Raw genomic sequence first — 21,027 nt, 5'->3', positions numbered from 1 at the left:
ATCATATCTTGGGTCACAAATCAAGCCTTGGTAAATTTAAGAAAACTGAAATCGTATCAAGTATCTTTTCCGACCACAACGCTATGAGACTAGATATCAGGAAAAAATCTGTAAAAAATACAAACACATGGAGGCTAAACCATACACTACTTAATAACCAAGAGATCACTGAAGAAATCAAAGAGGAAATCAAAAAATACCTAGAAACAAATGACGACGAAAACACAACAACCCAAAACCTATGGGATGCAGCAAAAGCAGTTCTAAGAGGGAAGTTTATAGCAATAGAATCCTACATCAAGAAACAAGAAACATCTCATATAAACAACCTAACCTTACACCTAAAGCAATTAGAGAAAGAAGAAGGAAAAAACCCCAGTTAGCAGAAGGAAAGAAATCATAAAGATCAGATCAGAAATAAATGAAAAAGAAATGAAGGAAACGATAGCAAAGATCAATAAAAATAAAAGCTGGTTCTTTGAGAAGATAAACAAAATTGATAAACCACTAGCCAGACTCATCAGGATAAAAAGGGAGAAGATTCAAATCAATAGAACTAGAAATGAAAAAGGAGAAGTAACAACTGACACTGCAGAAATGCACAGGATCATGAGAGATTACTAAAGCAACTATATGCCAATAAAATGGACAACCTGGAAGAAATGGACGAATTCTTAGAAATGCACAACCTTCCAAGACTGAACCAGGAAGAAACAGAAAATATGAACAGACCAGTCACAAGCACTGAAATTGAAACTGTGACTAAAAATCTTCCAGCAAACAAAAGCCCAGGACCACATGGCTTCACAGGCGAATTCTATCCAACATTTAGAGAAGAGCTAACACCTATCCTTCTCAAACTCTTCCAAAATATAGCAGAGGGAGGAACACTCCCAAACTCATTCTACGAGGCCACCATCACCCTGATAGCAAAACCAGACAAAGATGTCACAAACAAAGAAAACTACAGGCCAGTATCGCTGATGAACAAAGATGCAAAAATCCTCAACAAAATACTAGCAAACAGAATCCAACAGCACATTAAAAGGATCATACACCATGATCAAGTGGGGTTTATCCCAGGAATGCAAGGATTCTTCAATATACGCAAATCAATCAATGTGATACACCATATTAACAAACCGAAGAAGAAAAACCATATGATCATCTCAATAGATGCAGAAAAAGCTTTCGACAAAATTCAACACCCATTTATGATAAAAACCCTCCAGAAAGTAGGCAGAGAGGGAACCTACCTCAACATAATAAAGGCCATATATCACAAACCCACAGCCAACATTGTTCTCAATGGTGAAAAACTGAAACCATTGCCTATAAGATCAGGAACAAGACAAGGCTGTCCACTCTCACCACTATTATTCAACATAGTTCTGGAAGTTTTAGCCACAGCAATCAGAGAAGAAAAAGAAATAAAAGGAATCCAAATCGGAAAAGAAGAAGTAAAGCTGTCACTGTTTGCAGATGACATGGTACTATACACAGAGAATCCTAAACATGCCACCAGAAAACTACTAGAGCTAATCAATGAATTTGGTAAAGTAGCAGGATACAAAATTAATGCACAGAACTCTCTGGCATTCCTACACACTAATGATGAAAAATCTGAAAGAGAAATCAAGAAAACACTCCCATTTGCCACTGCAACAAAAAGAATAAAATATCTAGGAATAAACCTACCTATGGAGACAAAAGACCTGTATGCAGAAAACTGTAAGACACTGATGAAAGAAATTAAAAATGATACAAACAGATGGAGAGATATACTATGTTCCTGGATTGGAAGAATCAACACTGTGAAAATGACTCTACTACCCAAAGCAATCTATAGATTCAATGCAATCCCCATCAAACCACCACTGGCATTTTTCACAGAACTAGAACCAAAAATGTCACAATTTGTATGGAAACACAAAAGACCCCGAATAGCCAAAGCAATCTTGAGAACGAAAAACGGAGCTGGAGGAATCAGGCGCCCTGACTTGAGACTACACTACAAAGCTACAGTAGTCAAGACAGTATGGTACTGGCACAAAAACAGAAATATAGATCAATGGAACAGGATAGAAAGCCCAGAGATAAACCCAGGCACATATGGTCACCTTATCTTTGATAAAGGAGGCAGGAATGTACAGTGGAGAAAAGACAGCCTCTTCAATAAGTGGTGCTGGGAAAACTGGACAGGTACATGTAAAAGAATGAAATTAGAACACTCCCTAACACCATACACTAAAATAAACTCAAAATGGATTAAAGACCTAAATGTAAGGCCAGAAACTATCAAACTCTTAGAGGAAACCATAGGCAGAACACTCTATGACCTAAATCACAGGAAGATCCTTTTTGACCCACCTCCTAGAGAAATGGAAGTAAAAACAAAAATAAACAAATGGGACCTAACGAAACTTAAAAGCTTTTGCACAGCAAAGGAAACCATAAACAAGACCAAAAGACAACCCTCAGAACGGGAGAAATTATTTGCAAATGAAGCAACTGCCAAAGGATTAATCTCCAAAATTTACAAGCAGCTCATGCAGCTCAATATCAAAAAAGCAAACAACCCAATCGAAAAATGGGCAGAAGACCTAAATAGACATTTCTCCAAAGAAGATATACAGATTGCCAACAAACACATGAAAGAATGCTCAACATCATTAATCATTAGAGAAATGCAAATCAAAACTACAATGAGATACCATCTCACACCAGTCGGAATGGCCATCATCAAAACACCTGCAAACAATAAATGCTGGAGAGGGTGTGGAGAAAAGGGAACCCTCTTGCACTGTTGGTGGGAATGTAAATTGATACAGCCACTAGGGAGAACAGTATGGAGGTTCCTCAAGAAACTAAAAATAGAACTACCATATGACCCAGCAGTCCCACTACTGGGATTACATATACCCTGAGAAAACCATAATTCAAAAAGAGTCATGTACCACAATGTTCATTGCAGCTCTATTTACAACAGCCAGAACATGGAAGCAAACTAAGTGTCCATCAACAGATGAATGGGTAAAGAAGACGCGGCACATATATACAATGGAATATTACTCAGCCATAAAAAGAGGGAAGAGATATGGGGATATATGTATATGTATAACTGAGTCACTTTGTTATAAAGCAGAACCTAACACACCATTGTAAAGCAATTATACTCCAATAAAGATGTTAAAAAATAAAAATAATTAATTAAATAAATAAAATAAAGATTGGTCCAGGCTAGCTTGGATCTGAATCCCAGGGCGTGCTGATACTGATATGGTGGGAGTGGCACAGGCCATGTTCTTAGGGCCTTCTATGTTCTCCTAAGGATGCTTCCCATTGGCTTATCCAAAGCCTTGCTGAATGAGATCATGACTGGAGCTTTACTACCAAAGCTTATTCAAGTTCGTTAAACTTGTCCTCCTCTCACTAGAACCCCAATCTCCCTCAGGTTCAAAAACGCCCATGGCTCTGGGCTCATGTCCCTCTTCTCAGTGAGCAGAACTGGAAAATTCTGGTTGCCGGGCTATTCTACGTGAAAGAAATGACAAAAACACTGCATCATAGCATCATAATATGGGTTTCTCTCTGAGAGGGGCAATATTTCTTTACGTTGCCTATGGTAGTCTAAGTACACTGGCAAGCATTTGGACATGACGTTGGGTAGAAATAATGGATAAAACGAACATATAATTCATCTTTCACCAACGAACTTTTAACTCAGAAATGTACTTTTTGGTGAGGGGAAGTGGTCTGTACCTCGATGAAAAGAGGTTATATATAGCCAAGACAACTCCATTTCAAATAGCTCTAGAGAGAGACATTTAAAGAGCACACGTACCTGGAGTTTCAACTGTATCCTGCTTTTTGGTTGTTCCCTTTGTGTTAATTTCACAGCTTACATGATAAAAAGTGAAAAGCAAATGATGTTTTTGATGCAGGTGAATGGGAAGCTCAATTTTAATCTGAAATGAAAGCAAAATTACACATAGCGTTTTGTTTTCATTGTCAAGCTGGACTGCCAGACCTTTAGCTCTGTTTCATCATACTTTTCCAATGACATACTTTTCTAAATCACAAGCCAAGTGGTCAAATAATAGATATGATTTAAATATATTCCAAATGCTTTTCTGGTCAGTTTCACAGTTTGACAACAATATTCTCTTGGGTTGTGAGGGCTGATTTATTACTTTTGCTGGAGAGTCCAGTGGATTCTCCTGGATTCAACTTTGCAGCAGGATTTTCTGAAACAATGGATCAAAACCACATCCTTACAGCCCAGGGATACTCTGTAACTCAATGTGAGTCAGTGAATGCAATCCATCTACAATGTGCATTGAATTTGAAAGGCTGCTTTTTTCGAAATCACTGCCCTCCTCTGCATGAAGAAAAAAGTAAGCCTTTACAAATAAACAAGCAAAAAGTCACTGTGGTATTATGGGATCCACAAATTACAGTTTATATAAATTTCTTTAGAAGAAGAACACAACCTTACTCTTGAATAAATAAAAAGTATCGTCCTGACACACGAATTTAACACTAAAAATTAATACTTTAAAACAAACATTGCAAGTACTTTTCCAGTCAGGACCCAACTGCCTGTTTGTAATGCCTCCTGGGAAGTGTATGGGAGAGAGATTACAGATTTAACTGATTTAACACACATACGTGGACTTGCACAGGAACTCATGCAAACACACACACACGCTCACACTCACTTTCCTGGTTAATATATAGTGAATGCTTGAAAAGTCCATTTCCTAAAGGTAATGTGGACTACTTACTACATGAACAAGTTTTCTCTAGTGACTGACATTGGTTATAGAGAGGGATGGATTAAACAGCTTGGTGATGGGACATCTGGCCTAATTATCATTCACACAAGGCGTGGTTTTGGTGTTATAACTAATTTCTGTTGTACGTATATTTCACCACAGAATATGCCTATTCACAGCATCCAGACCATCTGGGTATCTAACGCTCTGCTGCACATCAATATGGACATACTCCCTCCCTGGGTGGCGAAAATGCAAAGTCCCACTACCCTCCTCTCCATCCCCGGAGAAAGTAGGGGCACTGGACTGAGAAGGAATGAGTGAGCCTCGGGCTGGGGTTTAAGGCCTCCATACAACAGCAGCTGGGCCTGGGGAAATCAGGACAGCAGGGGGGATGGTTTCAGACCAAGCCAGGGATGGAGACGTGGAACCCGAGAAGCAGAAACAGCAGAGCTTCTGGCCTGGGATACGCATCTGGGTTCCATGGAGACACGTAGCCATCAAAAGCAGTCTGCGGATTTGGATAAGCCGGCTACACATAGACGAGAAGAGGCTGTGACAGAGACACTAAGAGAGACACTGGAAAGGACACAGAGACATAGAGCTAGAGAAGCGGGAAGAAGGAAAGGGGCAGGGACAGGGTCAGAAAGGCAGACTGAGGAAGGGCGCTCGGAGGCCGGGAGACCGCGCCAGCCCCCTCTGTCTACATTGCGCTGAGGCATTCAGTGCAGCCAGTGGGATTCTGGGGACCCAGCCACGCCGCTGTGTCTCTCGGAGCATTTCACTTACAGAGAGGCTGCACCCTCCCACGCAGGACCACAGGAAGAAAGAGCTAAAAGGGCCTTCAGAAAATCCCTTCTAAATTTCTTATTTTAAAGCTTTGGAAATGGAGACTCAGAAAGAGGAAGTGACTTGCTCAAGGTCACGGAGCCAGTTGTTGTCAAAGTAAGGGCTGGAGTCCCCGTTCCAGTGTGGTGTCTGTTTCCTACGTTATCTCACGCCAGAGCCCCTTCAATTTGTGGGCCAATCTTCCACTGTCGCCAAAGGGCACCAAGCAGGCAGTTGGCCCCTCGTTCTGAAGTGACATTTTCTATTTTCATGGGGCAAAACATTCAGCGAGTGAAAGTGCAGACACAATATTGGAAGTGATTCAAAGAGAAAAAGAAGAGCCACCACTGGGTTTTGTAAACGTCAAAATAACGCGCTTTACCTCATCATAGAACTCTGGATTTTGGTTGTGATGCGATACAACAGCATAAGTGTTTGTGGTAAAAACAGGCCCCGCAGGTTTTCCATAAATACACTGCAAAAGAAGGAAACAGAGTCACCACTCTCAATGCCACTCTTTAAACATGATGCTAGGGAACCACATACAGTTAGAGGCATCTGTGAGCCCAGGGTCACGGCCAAGCCCACCCAGCTCTCACCATGAACCTGTAAATTCCAAATCATTTACAGTCACTCCAGACACCACCCCAGACATCGCCTTACTTGGCTGCATGGATGCTTCTGAATTTCCGGCCATCTGAGAAATATAATTCCAACCTAGCTGACAGTAAGAGGCTGAACACTTCTAATCATCTGGAAGGGAAACACTCTCCAACCAGGCCTGGAAAGCTTACTTCTCTCGTCCTATTTGCACTTCTTAGTATGAGCAGCTCCCCCTCAGTCGGTCAGCAACATTTGCTGAATGCTCGCTGTGCAGTGGGTAAGGCGAGGAGTTAACAAAATAGAACCAACAGCAGATCCATTCCTAGCCTCGAGGAATTAGAAACTGAATGTCCATTAAGCTACAGACTAGCTTATTGTTCTCTCACTCTATGAGCCACAGTTTAAGAGTCACCAGCTTGCTGTTACACCAATAAAATTAATGGAAGACTTTCTATGGTTCCATGGAAAGATCCGATTTCATTTCTAGTGTGAGCTTTTCAGTTCCATAGGCCTAATAAGTTCAAGGATGAATATATGGAGTCACTGTGCCAAGGTCCTAACTGCCTCGCTCGGGTACTTCGGAGCTAGCCTCCGGGCCAGCTAAGAAATGAAAGTGACACTCCACGTGAGTGCAACGCCAGCTCTCCTTAAATATGGTCATGGAGGCAATTTGCAGGCACTGCGGAGAGGTAACCTAAGAATCTTTAAGTATACAAAAAGGATATCGGATGAATGGCTAAAGAAGATGTGGCACATATATACAATGGACTATTACTCAGCCATAAAAAGAAACGAAATTGAGTTATTTGTAGTGAGGTGGATGGACCTAGAGTCTGTCATACCGAGTGAAGTGAGTCAGAAAGAGAAAGACAAATACCGTATGCTAACACATATATATGGAATCTAAGAAAAAAAAAGTCATGAAGAACCCAGGGGTAAGACGGGAATAAAGACAGACCTACTAGAGAATGGACTTGAGGATATGGGGAGGGGGAAGGGTAAGCTGTGACAAAGCGAGAGAGTGGCACGGACATATATACACTGCCAAACATAAAATAGATAGCTAGTGGGAAGCAGCCGCATAGCACAGGGAGATCAGCTCAGTGCTTTGTGACCACCTGGATGGGTGGGATAGGGAGGGTGGGAGGGAGGGAGACGCAAGAGGGAATAGAGATGGGAACATATGTATACGTATAACTGATTCACTCTGTTATAAAGCAGAAACTAACACACCATTGTAAAGCAATTATACTCCAATAAAGATGTTTAAAAAAAAAAAGGATACCGCATGGGGGCGAAGAAAATGTTATTCTCATCTCCACTGAAGGAAGAATCAGAGAACATACACCTGATTTGAGCCAGCTAATTCTTAATTTAACCTAGCTTTCTCTGTGAAAAAACTCTCTTTTCAAGGGTCAGAGCTATTAACCATTCAATGACTTAACTGGGGCTATTCCAGCCTCTTTCCCGAGGTGGTTTAAGTGGAAGATTTGCCATCCATCTGTCTGATTTAGGCTCAAGCTAGAGAAGTTGGGAAGCCAGATAAACACTCTGTGATGGCTAGACGGTCTGACTTCTCTCTCAGGCCTCTGATTAATGGGCTATGGGCTAAAGGGCCAAAAGTAAAAAGCGGCTATAAAGAGTGAAAATGTAAGGGCACTGTGAAGTGACAGGTATTTAAGGATTGCCGTATCAGATAATGCTGAGATGCTTTTCGTGGATCACTAATTCAAGTTTGGAGGCACCATTTGGCCAGCCACAGACTAGAAGTCATATCTCAGATCAAAGCAGTTATGCTGTGCTTCTGTCAGCTCGAAGCCAGTTCAGGTTTCAAGGAGAAAGGAGTTTAAACTCCCCTGATGGTACCGTTATAAGCCGTCAGGTCACGAGAAAACGACCTTGTGACTGGGCATTGGAGCAATGCAAAATCAAAGTGGGGCAAAGGCAAAAATCTGGCAGATGAAGCTTACCCATTTTTAAAGCTATATATGCTCCTAACCCATTTTGTTATTTCTTAGTATTTAACGCATTCTTATAGTTAATGTGTGAGAGTAGAGAAGACGATGTAACATTTGTCGCATTAGTACATTTTCTTCGACATTTAAACACATTAAACTTAGCATACAGAACTACCGCGTACCAAAATCTCTATCTCTACTAAAAATGCATGCTTATCAATATCACAAACAAACCTTTACAGCGCTAGCATCACTTTCATCCGAATCCCGGAATTCCACACAGACCGCGATGTTCCTTGCCTAAAATGATTCATCGTTCAAAATGAGTGACAAAACAAAATTATAAATAACATTTTACACCCCAAAACGTATAGTTTACACTGTGTACCTTGGCAAATGTTTTCTGGCTATCGTATTTTAACTGCAAGGGGTATACATATAGATGGTTTTTGTAAACGGTAAATGGATAACAGTATTTTGTCATTTCTGGCACAAACTCTTCAACTTCCACAGTAATATTTTGACAATTCTTTTCAAAAGGCTTCAGGGGCACATATGAAGACGTAATACAGTCTGTAGCAGAAAAAAGAACAGGCAAAGATGTAACAATCATTAACACATTCCTGCATTTATAAAAATATACATGATTTTGTGTTCTCAGAGAGCAGTTTAACAAATAGAATTCTTAGTGATTGACAAAAAGTTACACAAGCACTTTAAGGACCCAGAAGAACAAGTAGGAGTAAGTAGCCTGATGCTGGTTTTAGTGAAACCCTTCAAACCAAACGTGGATTGCTATTTCATTCTCAACGTAGAGTGATTTGCCAAATATAACACATCATAATTTTGACAAATTTAAACTCTGCAAAGAAATCCATTACATTTTTCCTCCTGTGACTGCAATTTAGCTTTCACTGCAAATTTCTATTGGTATCAGGGAAGTAACAGTAAATTTATGCCAATTAGCTCATGGCTAGTCACTCTTAAAAAGTTAACTTGGTGCAGGTGCAAATTTTCACTTAAGAAATAATGGTAGCCTTTTGAAACTACAAATCTTATGATGTGTTACCGATAATAAATTCAATCCTCCCGAAAGTGGAAAACACAAAGCCTCAGAGAGGTGTAGCAGCAGCACATGTTATTGAGGTAGCCCCTTGTAGTAAAGGTTATTCATACACTTAAGGGGCTCTAAGACTGCTGGTCCTTGCTGCAGAGCAATACTGATGGAGAAGGAAGACCCCGGAGAGTCAGACCTGAGGACACAATATTTTTCGTTGGGTTTGGCTTTCTATTATAGCGATACTTACAACAGAATATCTGGAGGTACAGAGTAAAGGTACAAGGAAACAAGTGATCATTTCACTACCCAGAGATAACTACTACTACTATTTTGGCATATTTTCTTCTAGTCTTCTTCCTATGCATGTTTTATATAACAACACAAAAATCCCACTGTATACAGAACTTTATCCTGTTTTTTTTTTTTGGCGTTTTATCTGATGTCTTATTTCATGAATTCTTTGTAAACATCATTTTTCATAGCTGCATAAAGTTTCATGGTATCTGGATACCATAACTGCCTTAACCACACTGACAGTGTTGGGCTCTGGTTGTTTCCAAATCCCCGCACCCCACATAAACAACACTGCAAAGAACACCTTTATGCATAAACTCCTGTCTACACTTCAAATTATTTCTTTAGGAAAAAAATAAGCCATTGTACTCTTAGATGTCTTAAAATGTCAATTGCCACTCTCCTACTTCAATCTTTTCGTGACTTCTCATGGTACTTGGAATGAAATTCAGTCTTTTAAGGAGTTACCACGGTCTTTACAATTCTCTACATGACGTGATGTTTCCTACTTCTCCTACTTCATCTCCTACTCTCCCTTGTGCCCGTCACACACTACACTAGAGCCACATTGGCTCCGTTTCTGTCCATACAAACCAAGCTAACTCCCACCTCAAGGTCTTTACATGTGTGACACCCTCAGAGCAGAATGTACAGTCACAATCACCACATGCTGGTGGGGTCACATGGTGAGCCTTCACTGGCCACCCTTTTTAAAGCAGCCTGCCCAACCACAGACTGAAATTATTCATTTATTTGTTTTCTTGTTTAATGTCTGTCATTCATTCTAGACTGTAATCTCCATACTTTCAAAGCATCTGGTAAGTATTCAATACAGTTTACTCAATAAATGCTTATTCGGTGAATAAATGGCTAGACAGAGTCTCAGAAATGGAATACCTTAGTTACGGACATTCATGGATATCTACTGCCAAATTGTATTCCTACTCGTGATGGGGGATGGTGCCTGGCCAAAACCTAGCCAGCATTAGACAGTTCCACTTCATTTTTGTAAATCTGATAGCTGAACAGAAACATCCCAATGCTTAAATGTTTACCTTTGTGTTAGTGGCATAATTACTGAGACTGGACATTTTAAAAAGATTTAGAAGTCATTTTATTTCCTGCAAATTGTCTTTTGTGTCTCCTGAGATCATAGATTCTTTAGACAAGAAAAGAGATTCTCCTCCTTTTGGATCCCTTCGTTGATGAAACTTATCCAAGGCAAAAAGGAGCAGAAACTCACTGGAGCACACTCACAACATCATATATAATACATGAAACAGCACCTGATAAAATCAACTCAATTCACTTCCTAATCTGTAACTATTTACCATGTGTCCTGGGTTGAACAGCGTCCCACCAAAATTCATGTCCACTAGAAGCTCAGAATGTGACCTTATTTGGAAATAGGATCTTGGCAGATGTAATTAGCTAGGAGGATGAGATCATAATGGATTAAGGTGGGCCCTAAATCCAATGACTGGTGTTCTTAATAGAAGGCCATGTGAGGACAGAGGCAGAGATCGGAGTGAAGCAACTACAAGCCAAAGGATGCCAAGGAGAGTCAGCAGCCACTAGAAGCTAGAAGAGGCGAGGAATGATTCTTCCTTAGAGCATTCAGAGGGAGCATGGCCCTGCTGACACCTTGATTTTGACCTCTAGCCTCTAGAACCACAGAATAAATTTGTGTTTTAAGCCACCCAGTTTGTAATACTTTCTTACAGCAGCCCTAGGAAACGAATATACCATGTAAACCTCAAGAAAAACACTGAGAAGATAAAAACCTGAGATTCAAGCATAATAGCTCTGTAGGCTTATTTGCAATATGTAAGTTCTTACTTGATAAATCCACAGGAACACATTCTACTGTGATGTTTAGCTGCCCAGGAATAATCTGCAATTTGGTCTTCTCTGGCCTAGATGTAAGATAAGAATATTTTATACTTAAAAATATGATTAAGAAGTGCATTGGTTATACTTTATCCAAACTCCCAAACGCTTCCAAAATCCAAATGCTCCGAAGCATTTGATTTTTCCCATATATGACTCACGTTCAGAATCTGAAGGAATTATAATTCATCTATTATACTGATCTACTGCAGTAACTCCCAAACACTTACTTCTTGTATTCTGAGAGCAACTTGAGAATGTCTTCGTTTGAAAGCTTGCTACTGTCTTGTTTATACAAAGGAGAAAATCTCCCATCCAGGTCCAGAGAACCTTGAACATCTTTGAAAATGGGTCTAAAACAGGAACAGAAGGGGTTTTTTTAACTCCAAAGTGTTGATAAATTAAGATAAAATAGTGGTGGTGGGAGTAGAAAATGGTGAAACTATCTTGGAACATAATTCGGCAGCTTCTCCCGAAGTTAAGCATACACCTACCCTCTGATCCTGCAATTCCACTCCTAGGCATATTTCCACATGGTACTTGACCGTTCACAGCAGATTTATTTGTTATAGCCCCAAACTGGCAACCACCCAGATATTTATCAACAGGTGAACAAACAAATCGCGGTATATTCTTACAATGGAATACTACTCAAAATGAACAACTGATACAACATTATGGATGAAACTCAAAAACAGATTGAGCACAAGAAACCAAATGCAAGGGACTTCCCTGGTGGTCCAGTGGTTAACACTTCTCCTTCCAATACAGGGAGTGCGGGTTCCACCCCTGGTCGGGGAGCTAAGATCCCACATGCCTCGTGGCCAAAAAACCAAAACATGAAACAGAAGCAAGACTGTAACTAATTCAATAAAGACTTTAAAAATGGTCCACATCAAAAAAAAAGTCTTTAAAAAAAAAAAACCAAATGCAAGAGTACATACTGCATGATTCCACTTATATGATAGTCTAGAATAGGTAAAAGTCATCTAAGGTCAGTGGTTGCCTGGGTGTGGGTGGGACGGCTGACTGGACAGGAATATGAGGAAACTCTCTGGAGTGACAGACATGTTCTATATCTTGGTTAGGGTGGTAGTTTTATGACTGTAAATATCTGTGAAAATTCATCAAGTTGGACATATAAAATGTGAATTTTAATCAAAGGTAAATTACCTCTCAATAAAGTTGATCAAAATTGAATTAGATATTTAAGATCAGTTTATAGAGTCTACAATATATATGTAAAGTTTCCAATATGAATTGGAATTATTCCCTCCCCCTCCCCTTCTTCCATTTTTCAAGCGGCTCTTTTACTGCTAAATCGGGAAGTAATGTACAAGCACCCGACACACTGGAAGCAGCTACGGCCAGAAGCGCAATTCCCCCGGCAGAACCGCTGAAAATGTGGTTATAGGCATTAACTATTGTTCCTACTTCTAAGCATACCTCCTTTATTTTCAGTAAACAGGGGTTTTATCACACATCTTTTAAATACCCCAGCCAAGCCTTTAGAGTGAGTTCCTGCTACTGCTGACAACCAAAATAATTCAGGCAGAAAGAAAACAGCATAATTCCACATCAGAACTGAGGATCAAAGCTTCTAACTTTGAAGATTTTAAAATTTATTTTTCTACTGGCAAATCAGCATCAAGCAGCTACTGCTATGGCCTGAAGGGGGGCGGGGGGCAGTGTGCCACAGGTGTCCAGAGTGGGCTCTGAACTCAGATGCCATGAGCGCTGAGCCCTACTCACACACATGCCATGTGAACTTGGGCAAGGATTTTTTTTTTTATTTCAGTGACTCAATTTCCTCGTCTCTAAGATGGGGGAGAATACTACCCACCTCTTTTTTTGAGGGGGGTATGTATGTATGTGTGTATGTATGTATTTATTTATTTGTTTGTTTGTTTGGCTGTGCCGGGTCTTAGTTGTGGCATGCAGGATCTTCGTTGCCGCGTGCAGGATCTTTAGTTGCGGCATGCGAGATCTAGTTCCCTGACCAGGGATCGAACCCGGGACCCCTGCATTGGGAGCGCAGAGTCTTACCCACTGGAGCACCAGGGAAGTCCCAATACCCACCTCTTAAGGAAGTATACATTAAACACTTAGACCTCTGCCACACTGAGCACTTAATCCCTATAAATAATAACTATAAATAATAACACTGAGCACTTAATCCCTATAAATAATAACAGCAGCAGCAGCTGGAGCATCACTAAGTATGCTTATATTTACAGGCCATATTTCACCTTCTATAATGCCTAAATATACCACCCTCCACTACTCTTTGCCCTTGACCTATCCTTGGCTATCATTCTTACCAGTCTGCAAAACAAGGACAAGGTGCCTTTTCATCTACCAACATACAATGCATTTTGAGACCTTCCCCCAAATGAAATGATTATAAAGAGTGACAGAAGACTTAATTAACTTAGAATGTCCTATCCTTATGCTACTCCTCAGCACCCACTGAACATAACTGATTGAATTATTCAGAACATGGTGCTCTCTCCCCAGAAGTCCCAGTGAGCTGTACAGGCTGTACCACAAACAAGCCAGTGAACTTGTACTTCAAAGGGGGAATAAGCAAGAAGCATGTTTTAAGTCATCACTGTAGGTAGACTTGCAAGATTTGGAGAAAAAACATGTAACCCACCATCAGATATGTGGTATAGATAATACACTTCCTAATAGACTACCCCTGAAGGGGTTGCCAAATTTGTCATCAGAAAGCAAGAAAATCTATTAATTACACACTTGCACTTAACGACAGCATTCTTCGCCTTCTCATTTTTAGTATGTTTTTCAGAATTACTCTATGATGGCTTTTCAAAGCATAAACCCAGCCAACTCTGAAACAGTGGGCACACTGTACATAATTCACTACAATTTCTGGTTTTCTGGAAAAAAATTCCATCACTTTAGCAAATAAGCTCTGCTTTAAAATGCAATAAAATTAAGTGGTGTCAGTCAGATCAGTAACCCAAGCCAAAGAAAATTTCCCTGAAGAAAGACATTTGAAAAAGTGAAAGGTCTTTGAGGCACAGCAAATTCTAAGAGAAAGAATTCTTATATCCTGTTACAGACTGAATGTTTGTATTGTTCCCCCCACCCGGCCCCATGCCGCCAAAGTTCATTTGTTGAAATCTAATCCCCAAGGTGATACTTGGAGGTAGGGCCTTTGGGAGGTGATTTGGTCATGAGGATGGAGACCTCATAAATGGGATTAGTGCCCTTATAAGAGGCCAGAGAGCTAGCCCGCCCTCGTTCCACCATGTGAGGATACAAGGAGAAGTTGGTTATCTAAAACCTGGAAGACAGTCCTCACCAGAACCCAACCATGCTGGCACCCTGATCTCGGAATTCTAACCTCTGGGTACGAAATAAATGTCTGTTGTTTAAGCCACCCAGTCTATAATAATTCATTATAGCAGTCCGAATGAACTGAGACACATCCCAAGTGTCCCAAGATGTAACTGGCTTGTCAGAAACAGACTTCCAAATGCTACTAGGAAAGACGACAGCCCTCAACTTTACATATGAGCGTGAATAGATGGGTCAGGATTATATTTGTACAAACCTGGCAGCCCAAGCAAAGGGCATTCTGTATTGTCCAAGGCGGCTACACACTTGCTTAGCTGTCCTGTGCACCTTCTGGGCTGTCTAAGGGCAGAAATAAGAAGACAAGATCATATTTGTTCAAACTACCAGGGACTCACCCAGAAAAATAATTGCCCCAACTCACTGATATAAAACATCAAAATCTAGGAAAACAATATATAGAAATAGCTGCAGGTAAAACACAACACACATCAGCCACCCACTTTTCAAGATGAAAGTATTTCCTAAAGGTTCTGTGTTTTCTCATCAACAAAGCCCTCATCGAGATATCACAAGACAGACAAAATAGATGTAGGGCATGTTTTGCACCAAAGACCACTACTGGGAAAATTTAAGCAGTTTTAATGTGTATTTCCTTTCACAACGTGAGCAGGCAGACACTCATCATTCTTGGGAGAAGTTTGTTCTAGGTACTGCTGACCTTTTTACTCCCAAGATAAAAGCCAAATGACCAAGAATCGATGCAATTAGTTTAGCGTGGGCAGGAATTGCTGTTTGCACAGGCACTGGGAGATGGCAAAGGAGATTAACTGCCTACAGAGTCTAAACAGGCTGTGAAAACGCTGGCTGTAAGCTCACCCCTAGGGATACAGAATGCTAGAGGCTTTTATCTATACTGTTCAGAGTTTCTTTTCCCACAAATTAGTCACAGGTCTCCTCAGCATCTCCCACTTAATAAACACTATTTGGACACACAGCTAAATGCTACATATAACAGATCGACTCTTATAAATACTCAGCAGCTGGAGTGCCGCTAGTGAACTGTGCCACAAATGCTTTCCCTCTCTGGGCCTCACTTTTCTCATTTATAAAATGAGACGAGAGAATTAGATCAATAATTTCCAAAAGTTTGGAATTCATGATCCAGAAATTTGGATGATTCTATGGGTCGCCGACTTTGAAGGCTGCCATTTAAAGCCCTTGGATGGTAAAAAAAACAATCCCTGCCATTTCATACGCCAACATTTCAGGAAAGACAGACAGGTGTAATGTCTAAAAGGTAGGAAGGGCAAAAATCTCAGAATAAAGGACAGCCCTTCGAATAAAATACACTGAAGTTTCATGAATGGCTCACTATCTTGTCTCTCTTTCCTCATTTCATCACAGATAGGAGTAAATTTGAGTACAGACTGGCATTTGGAAACTGCAGGACTGGGTCATTTTTATCCTCCCAGCTCTGACATTCTAAGCCTGTATTGCAGGGCTGGGAGTAAAGGAAGGGTAGCTATTGCCAAGGATACGGTATCAATGAACAGGTGTTGCCTAAAAGCCTTTAGCTCTTACTTTGATAAACAAGCAAAAATCAGATCGTCATGTAAAAAGGACATAAAGGAAAAAGGGGAAAAGTCACGTTCAAGCCTTAGCATGCATACTCACATAGTAAACAACGTTTTCAGAAAATACCACATGCTGCGAGAACGTTGCGGGATTTTTTTGTTTTTTGTTTTCTTTTGGGAGGAATCATTGATGATACCATTTAAAATACCAATAAAAGGCAAATTCTACATCAGGCTGAAATGCTCACAAACGATCTTTATAAATACCTTTGCCGGGTCGGAATTTTTGATGTAGGGTTCCGCACAGTGCGTGATGTTTCCCTGGAGTACCTTTTCAATTCTTGCGACCAGGAAAATTTCAGGATGTGGATTCGTCACTGAGAAAATTCCCTGGAAAAAATTCCTTCCGTTAGACTTTTCTTGAATGTAACCTCATATATACAGTTGTTTGGTTAGTGATTCCTAGTGGTGTGTTTAGCACAGAATGTTGATTTTCAACGTAGGATCATGTCCAGGGCCCTGGCAATAGATAGCATTTCCTTTCATACAGCTTCATACAGTTTCCCAGGCTCCCAATGCTCCTTTCAAAATGGATTTTCTATTTTGTCACCAATTTCCCGTGTATTATTAGTCCACAAAGCACAGGTGTCACCCTGGCTGCTTAGCCTCTTGTGTTCGGCGGTGTTTGCGAGGTGCATCCTTAGGCCTTATCAGTACGGCGTGTATTGTTTGGCTTAAGCGGCATGTGCAAAAATAGCGTGCATTTCTGAAGTGGAACCGGATATGCATTTTTAAACGTAACTGCCTGTAACTCCAGGGCAATTCACTCACACTTAACTACTACTGATGGTAGCTAAGAAGGAAGAAAATACTTTACTGCTCTGTATAACATAAAAACTGAATCATCCTATAGAAACCATTCCTTTGTTGCAGTTAAAGAGCCCTGGTGCTCTCAGCGTAAAGGTAGAGGACAGAGGATCCGAAACTCCTTTTGTTCCCAAACACTTTATCTCAGGTACTAATGTAGATGCAACCCAAGTTCCATGAGTTTTCTTTGAGGGCATGTGGAACAAGCATATCATCTCCTGTTCCAGTTCAGCTCCTTCCAAATACAATGTCTTCCAAATAGCCTGTTAGTTGGTTATGTCCGTTGCTTAAAGAAGCACCACACAAATGAATTCAAGTGTAAAAATCCATCACTGGGACTCTACCAAGTTTTATTTTTCTGCTTGGTATATTACCAACTGTGTTAAGATAGTGTGTTCCAGTTTTCAAAGCATTTCAGACACGGTAGCTCATCTGTTCCAGAAAGAACCCTCTGAGGTAGACAGGAAAGGAGAGAAAACCGAGTGTAGGACGCTAAGTAATTCCCCCAAATCCAGCAGCTTCTAAGGGTCCCGGATTATGGCTGATTTAGCTTTGAGTTCCCAAGCAGCAAGCATGGAAGAAAGTGGTCAAAAACTGTTCGGGGAGTCAAATCTCCTGGGTTCAAATGCTGACCCCACCATTTATGGGTTTAGGCAAGTCGTATCCTCTCTACATCTCAGATTGCCCATCTATGAAATGAGGGATGATGAGAGTAAGAGCGCTTTCGTAATCTTCTTGAGTGGATTAAATGAAGTAATGCACATTAGGTACCTGGTTATTGCCAGAGTAACCCAAAGCGTCCCAATATCACAGAACATGATTTTTGGTTCTGCCAGGAGCGTGCTGCCCAGGCTGTGACATGCAGCTGGCAGACTGCTAGAGCGGCTCCCGCAGAAGGTATGCTGAGCAGTGCACCCTGAGTGCAATCTCATGCTTTCTGATTGTCACATGACTGTACTACAGAGTTTTCGTGCACCATCTCCCTCAGTCTTCATAAAATCCCTTGAACGCAAGCACTACGATATACACATTTTACAAATTAAGAAACTGAGGCTTAGAGACGTTCACGCAGTAAGTGGGTGAAGATTGCAGCCAGGGCTTCCAGACGATACACAGCCTCTCAGCCTCTTGACCTAGGCTTCCAGCATCTCACGCGATACAGCTTGACGAGAACAGTAACACCAATTACTGCCATGGCTAACATTCACTGAGCGCCTATTGTTCCCCATGCCCAGTACTCCAGCTGTTCCCCCACACAGCCATTTCCCCACACTGATGCGAGCAACGAATATTATCATTTAAAAGGATTTGACAACTGATAAGAGGAAGCTGCTTTCACTCGTTTATCTGTTATCACTGTTACTACTGCTCTTAATAGCAGCCACGTCTTACTGAGCCAACTCGGCAGGCCTGGTACAGGGCCGAGTGCTTTCTAGGGACAGCACACGTTGTCTGAGCCTCACAGTCACCCTGGATGCAGGTACTGTGGTTACCTCCAGTTTACAGATGAGGATGCTGAGGCACAGAGATGCTCACTGTTCAAGTGACCAGGATTCCGGTCCAGGGGGAGACTCTCTGCGGCTGCTTCGCCTTTTGTCCCACCAGCTTCGAGCTCTCCCCCGTCCCCGGAACACAGAAGGGTAACCAGAGCGCACCCAGGAATCCTGTGTGGGCTGGGAGTCTGGCTCTTTAGGACAAGGCCTCTGGCCCTTCCCTCCTGTCCCACCAAGGAGGCATGGATGGGCCTGCCCCCGCCGGAGGGTGACTCTCACCCACTTCACTGCCCCCTCCCTCTAAAGAACGGGCCAGGTCCCCCCAGCCCAGTCCGCAGCACTTAGCCCCCAGAGCACGGCAGGGCATGTGACGGCAGAGTGCCCCTTTCCACTAGCGCCCAACACCTGCTGCCCCCCGGCGGGGAGCCCACAAGCCACAGGTCAGTCTGGGGGACACGGGGGACTGAGCTCTGTCAGGGCATCTGGGAGTGAAGTAACTGATCACAGTGGCTGTTTGGCGGCAGGAAGGCAAAACTATTCAACGGACCCAGCTTCCTCCTTTTCCTGTGGTCACCTTGTTGCTCCAAGGAGCAGAATGGCCCGCCAGCCCCCACTGTCCACCAAGCCCTGGAGTGGCCTCTTTCTACAGATCATGCCACCCCTCGAACAGCCTTGGTGGAGGTGATGGGGTTGCCAGAGAGCCCTTTCCAGGAATGCTGGGGAACCAGGCTGTTTCCCCATCTCTAGGGTGACAGGGAAGCAGTGCAGTAGAGGGGGGAATGCTCCTCATCTCAGTAGCTCTGTGACCTTGAGTAAGCCACCTGACTGCTCTGTGCCTCAGTTTCCTCATCTATAAAATGGGAATAGGAATAGGACCTACCTACTTTACTGGGGGTGTGGCAAGGATTAAATGACTTTATACAGATAAAGTACCTAGAGAAATACGGGGAAAAAAATTGCTGAAAAAAATCTGATGCGCTGAGATTAGCGTTCAGATCTGCTAACATCCAGTCTCTCCCTACACAGTACTGCATCCTAGTCCTAAATGGGAGGAAGATGAAGAAAAAGCCTTCTTCAAAAGAAAATGTCCAAATATTGGAGCAAATGACCGCTTCCTGGTATCTTTAGTTGATCTGGAACAAGGGTGCAAAATGATAAAGCCATTTGAGGCCGCTGCCGATTCCTTTGAAGCCTCTCTCACGTCCCACATCTTCTATGCAGTCTTCTAAGGCAACTCCTGACCCTTGACCCCTCCTCACATTCCAAACTCCTCCACTCCCATTGTGTGATACACTTCAGCACTTAATTACATACTTCCTAATGTTGTTGACTGAGGCCTTTCAAACAGACCTAGGCTCAAATCCCACCTTCACCACTACCAGCCATGTCATGACGGGCAGCTTACTTAGCCTCCCTGATCAGCAGTTTCCTCATCTGCAAAACAGCAATAATTAGCCTATTTCACAAGACAATGGTGTTTACATGAGACACCAATGGAAAATTCTGGCACACAAGAGATATGCAAAAAATGCTGAATTTCTTCCTGACCTAGGTTATAGGTGGGATGACCCCTGAAACCACAATTTAAAACTTCTTGTATTGAACAGACAGACAGCTGAGCACATTGAACTAATGCAGCAAATACATCATTGGCTTAGAAGGACTTATTTGACACTGTGTGGAAAATTTTAAACATACAATTCAATAGCAGGTTCTCAAATACTTGTAATACTGTCTTGCTCAATCTCTCTTTTAGAGGCATAGGCCGTCATAGTGGAACGTTCAAGTATGTGACAACCACAGCCTGAGTAACAAACTAAGAGGATGTAAGGGAACGAGGAGCGACATGGGGAAAAACGACCACAGATCCACAGCCCAGAGGTGAGTGACAGCACGTGTCAAGGCCCCTACCATTGGGCAATCTGTATCAATGAGCATAATCTTTGACCCTGAAAACCCCAATGCTTGAAATTTATTCTAAGGAGATAATTCAACAAGTGAGCGAACACATAAGCACAAGGATGCAATAATGCAGTGTTCTTTATGATATCCCCAAATTAGAGATATCCTAATGAGCTAAATCAGTGGAATAACGGATTAGCCTTTAGTAAGAATGTGACTGATCCAGGTAGTGATACAGGGTGATAAACAGGATGCTGAGTAAATACAGTAGGTATAAAACAGCACGACTATGATACAGTCTGTATAAGAGTATACACAACGTGTATGTGTTTATATATACACAACAGAGACATCTACAAAGATGTTTGCCAAAATGTTAATAGTTATCGTCTATAGGTGCTGATTTTTACTTTCTTCCTTATTACTTTTTGTATTGTTCGAATTTTCTACGTGATA

General features: G+C 41.7%; 1 protein-coding gene across 4 annotated transcripts in view; it reads right to left on the bottom strand.

The window, feature by feature from the left end:
* Window positions 1-21,027, bottom strand: part of DOCK11 (dedicator of cytokinesis 11) — a 189,349-nt gene that overhangs the window by 101,739 nt on the left and 66,583 nt on the right. For all 4 annotated transcript variants that reach the window (XR_004347927.1, XM_032618688.1, XM_032618686.1 and 1 more), the window contains exons 13-20: window positions 16,577-16,699; window positions 14,992-15,074; window positions 11,642-11,764; window positions 11,361-11,437; window positions 8,556-8,740; window positions 8,402-8,467; window positions 5,989-6,081; window positions 3,845-3,968 (exon numbers count right to left, since the gene is read on the bottom strand). Coding sequence is in view for 3 of the 4 variants with exons in the window: in XM_032618688.1 (XP_032474579.1) it covers window positions 3,845-3,968; window positions 5,989-6,081; window positions 8,402-8,467; window positions 8,556-8,740; window positions 11,361-11,437; window positions 11,642-11,764; window positions 14,992-15,074; window positions 16,577-16,699 (874 nt within the window). In the remaining variant the exon portion in view is untranslated. The remainder of the gene's footprint in view (window positions 1-3,844; window positions 3,969-5,988; window positions 6,082-8,401; window positions 8,468-8,555; window positions 8,741-11,360; window positions 11,438-11,641; window positions 11,765-14,991; window positions 15,075-16,576; window positions 16,700-21,027) is intronic.

Source organism: Phocoena sinus, chromosome X, assembly GCF_008692025.1.
Source record: "Phocoena sinus isolate mPhoSin1 chromosome X, mPhoSin1.pri, whole genome shotgun sequence".
In the NCBI taxonomy this organism is placed as follows: domain Eukaryota; kingdom Metazoa; phylum Chordata; class Mammalia; order Artiodactyla; family Phocoenidae; genus Phocoena; species Phocoena sinus.
This window is presented reverse-complemented; position numbering and strand designations above follow the sequence as displayed.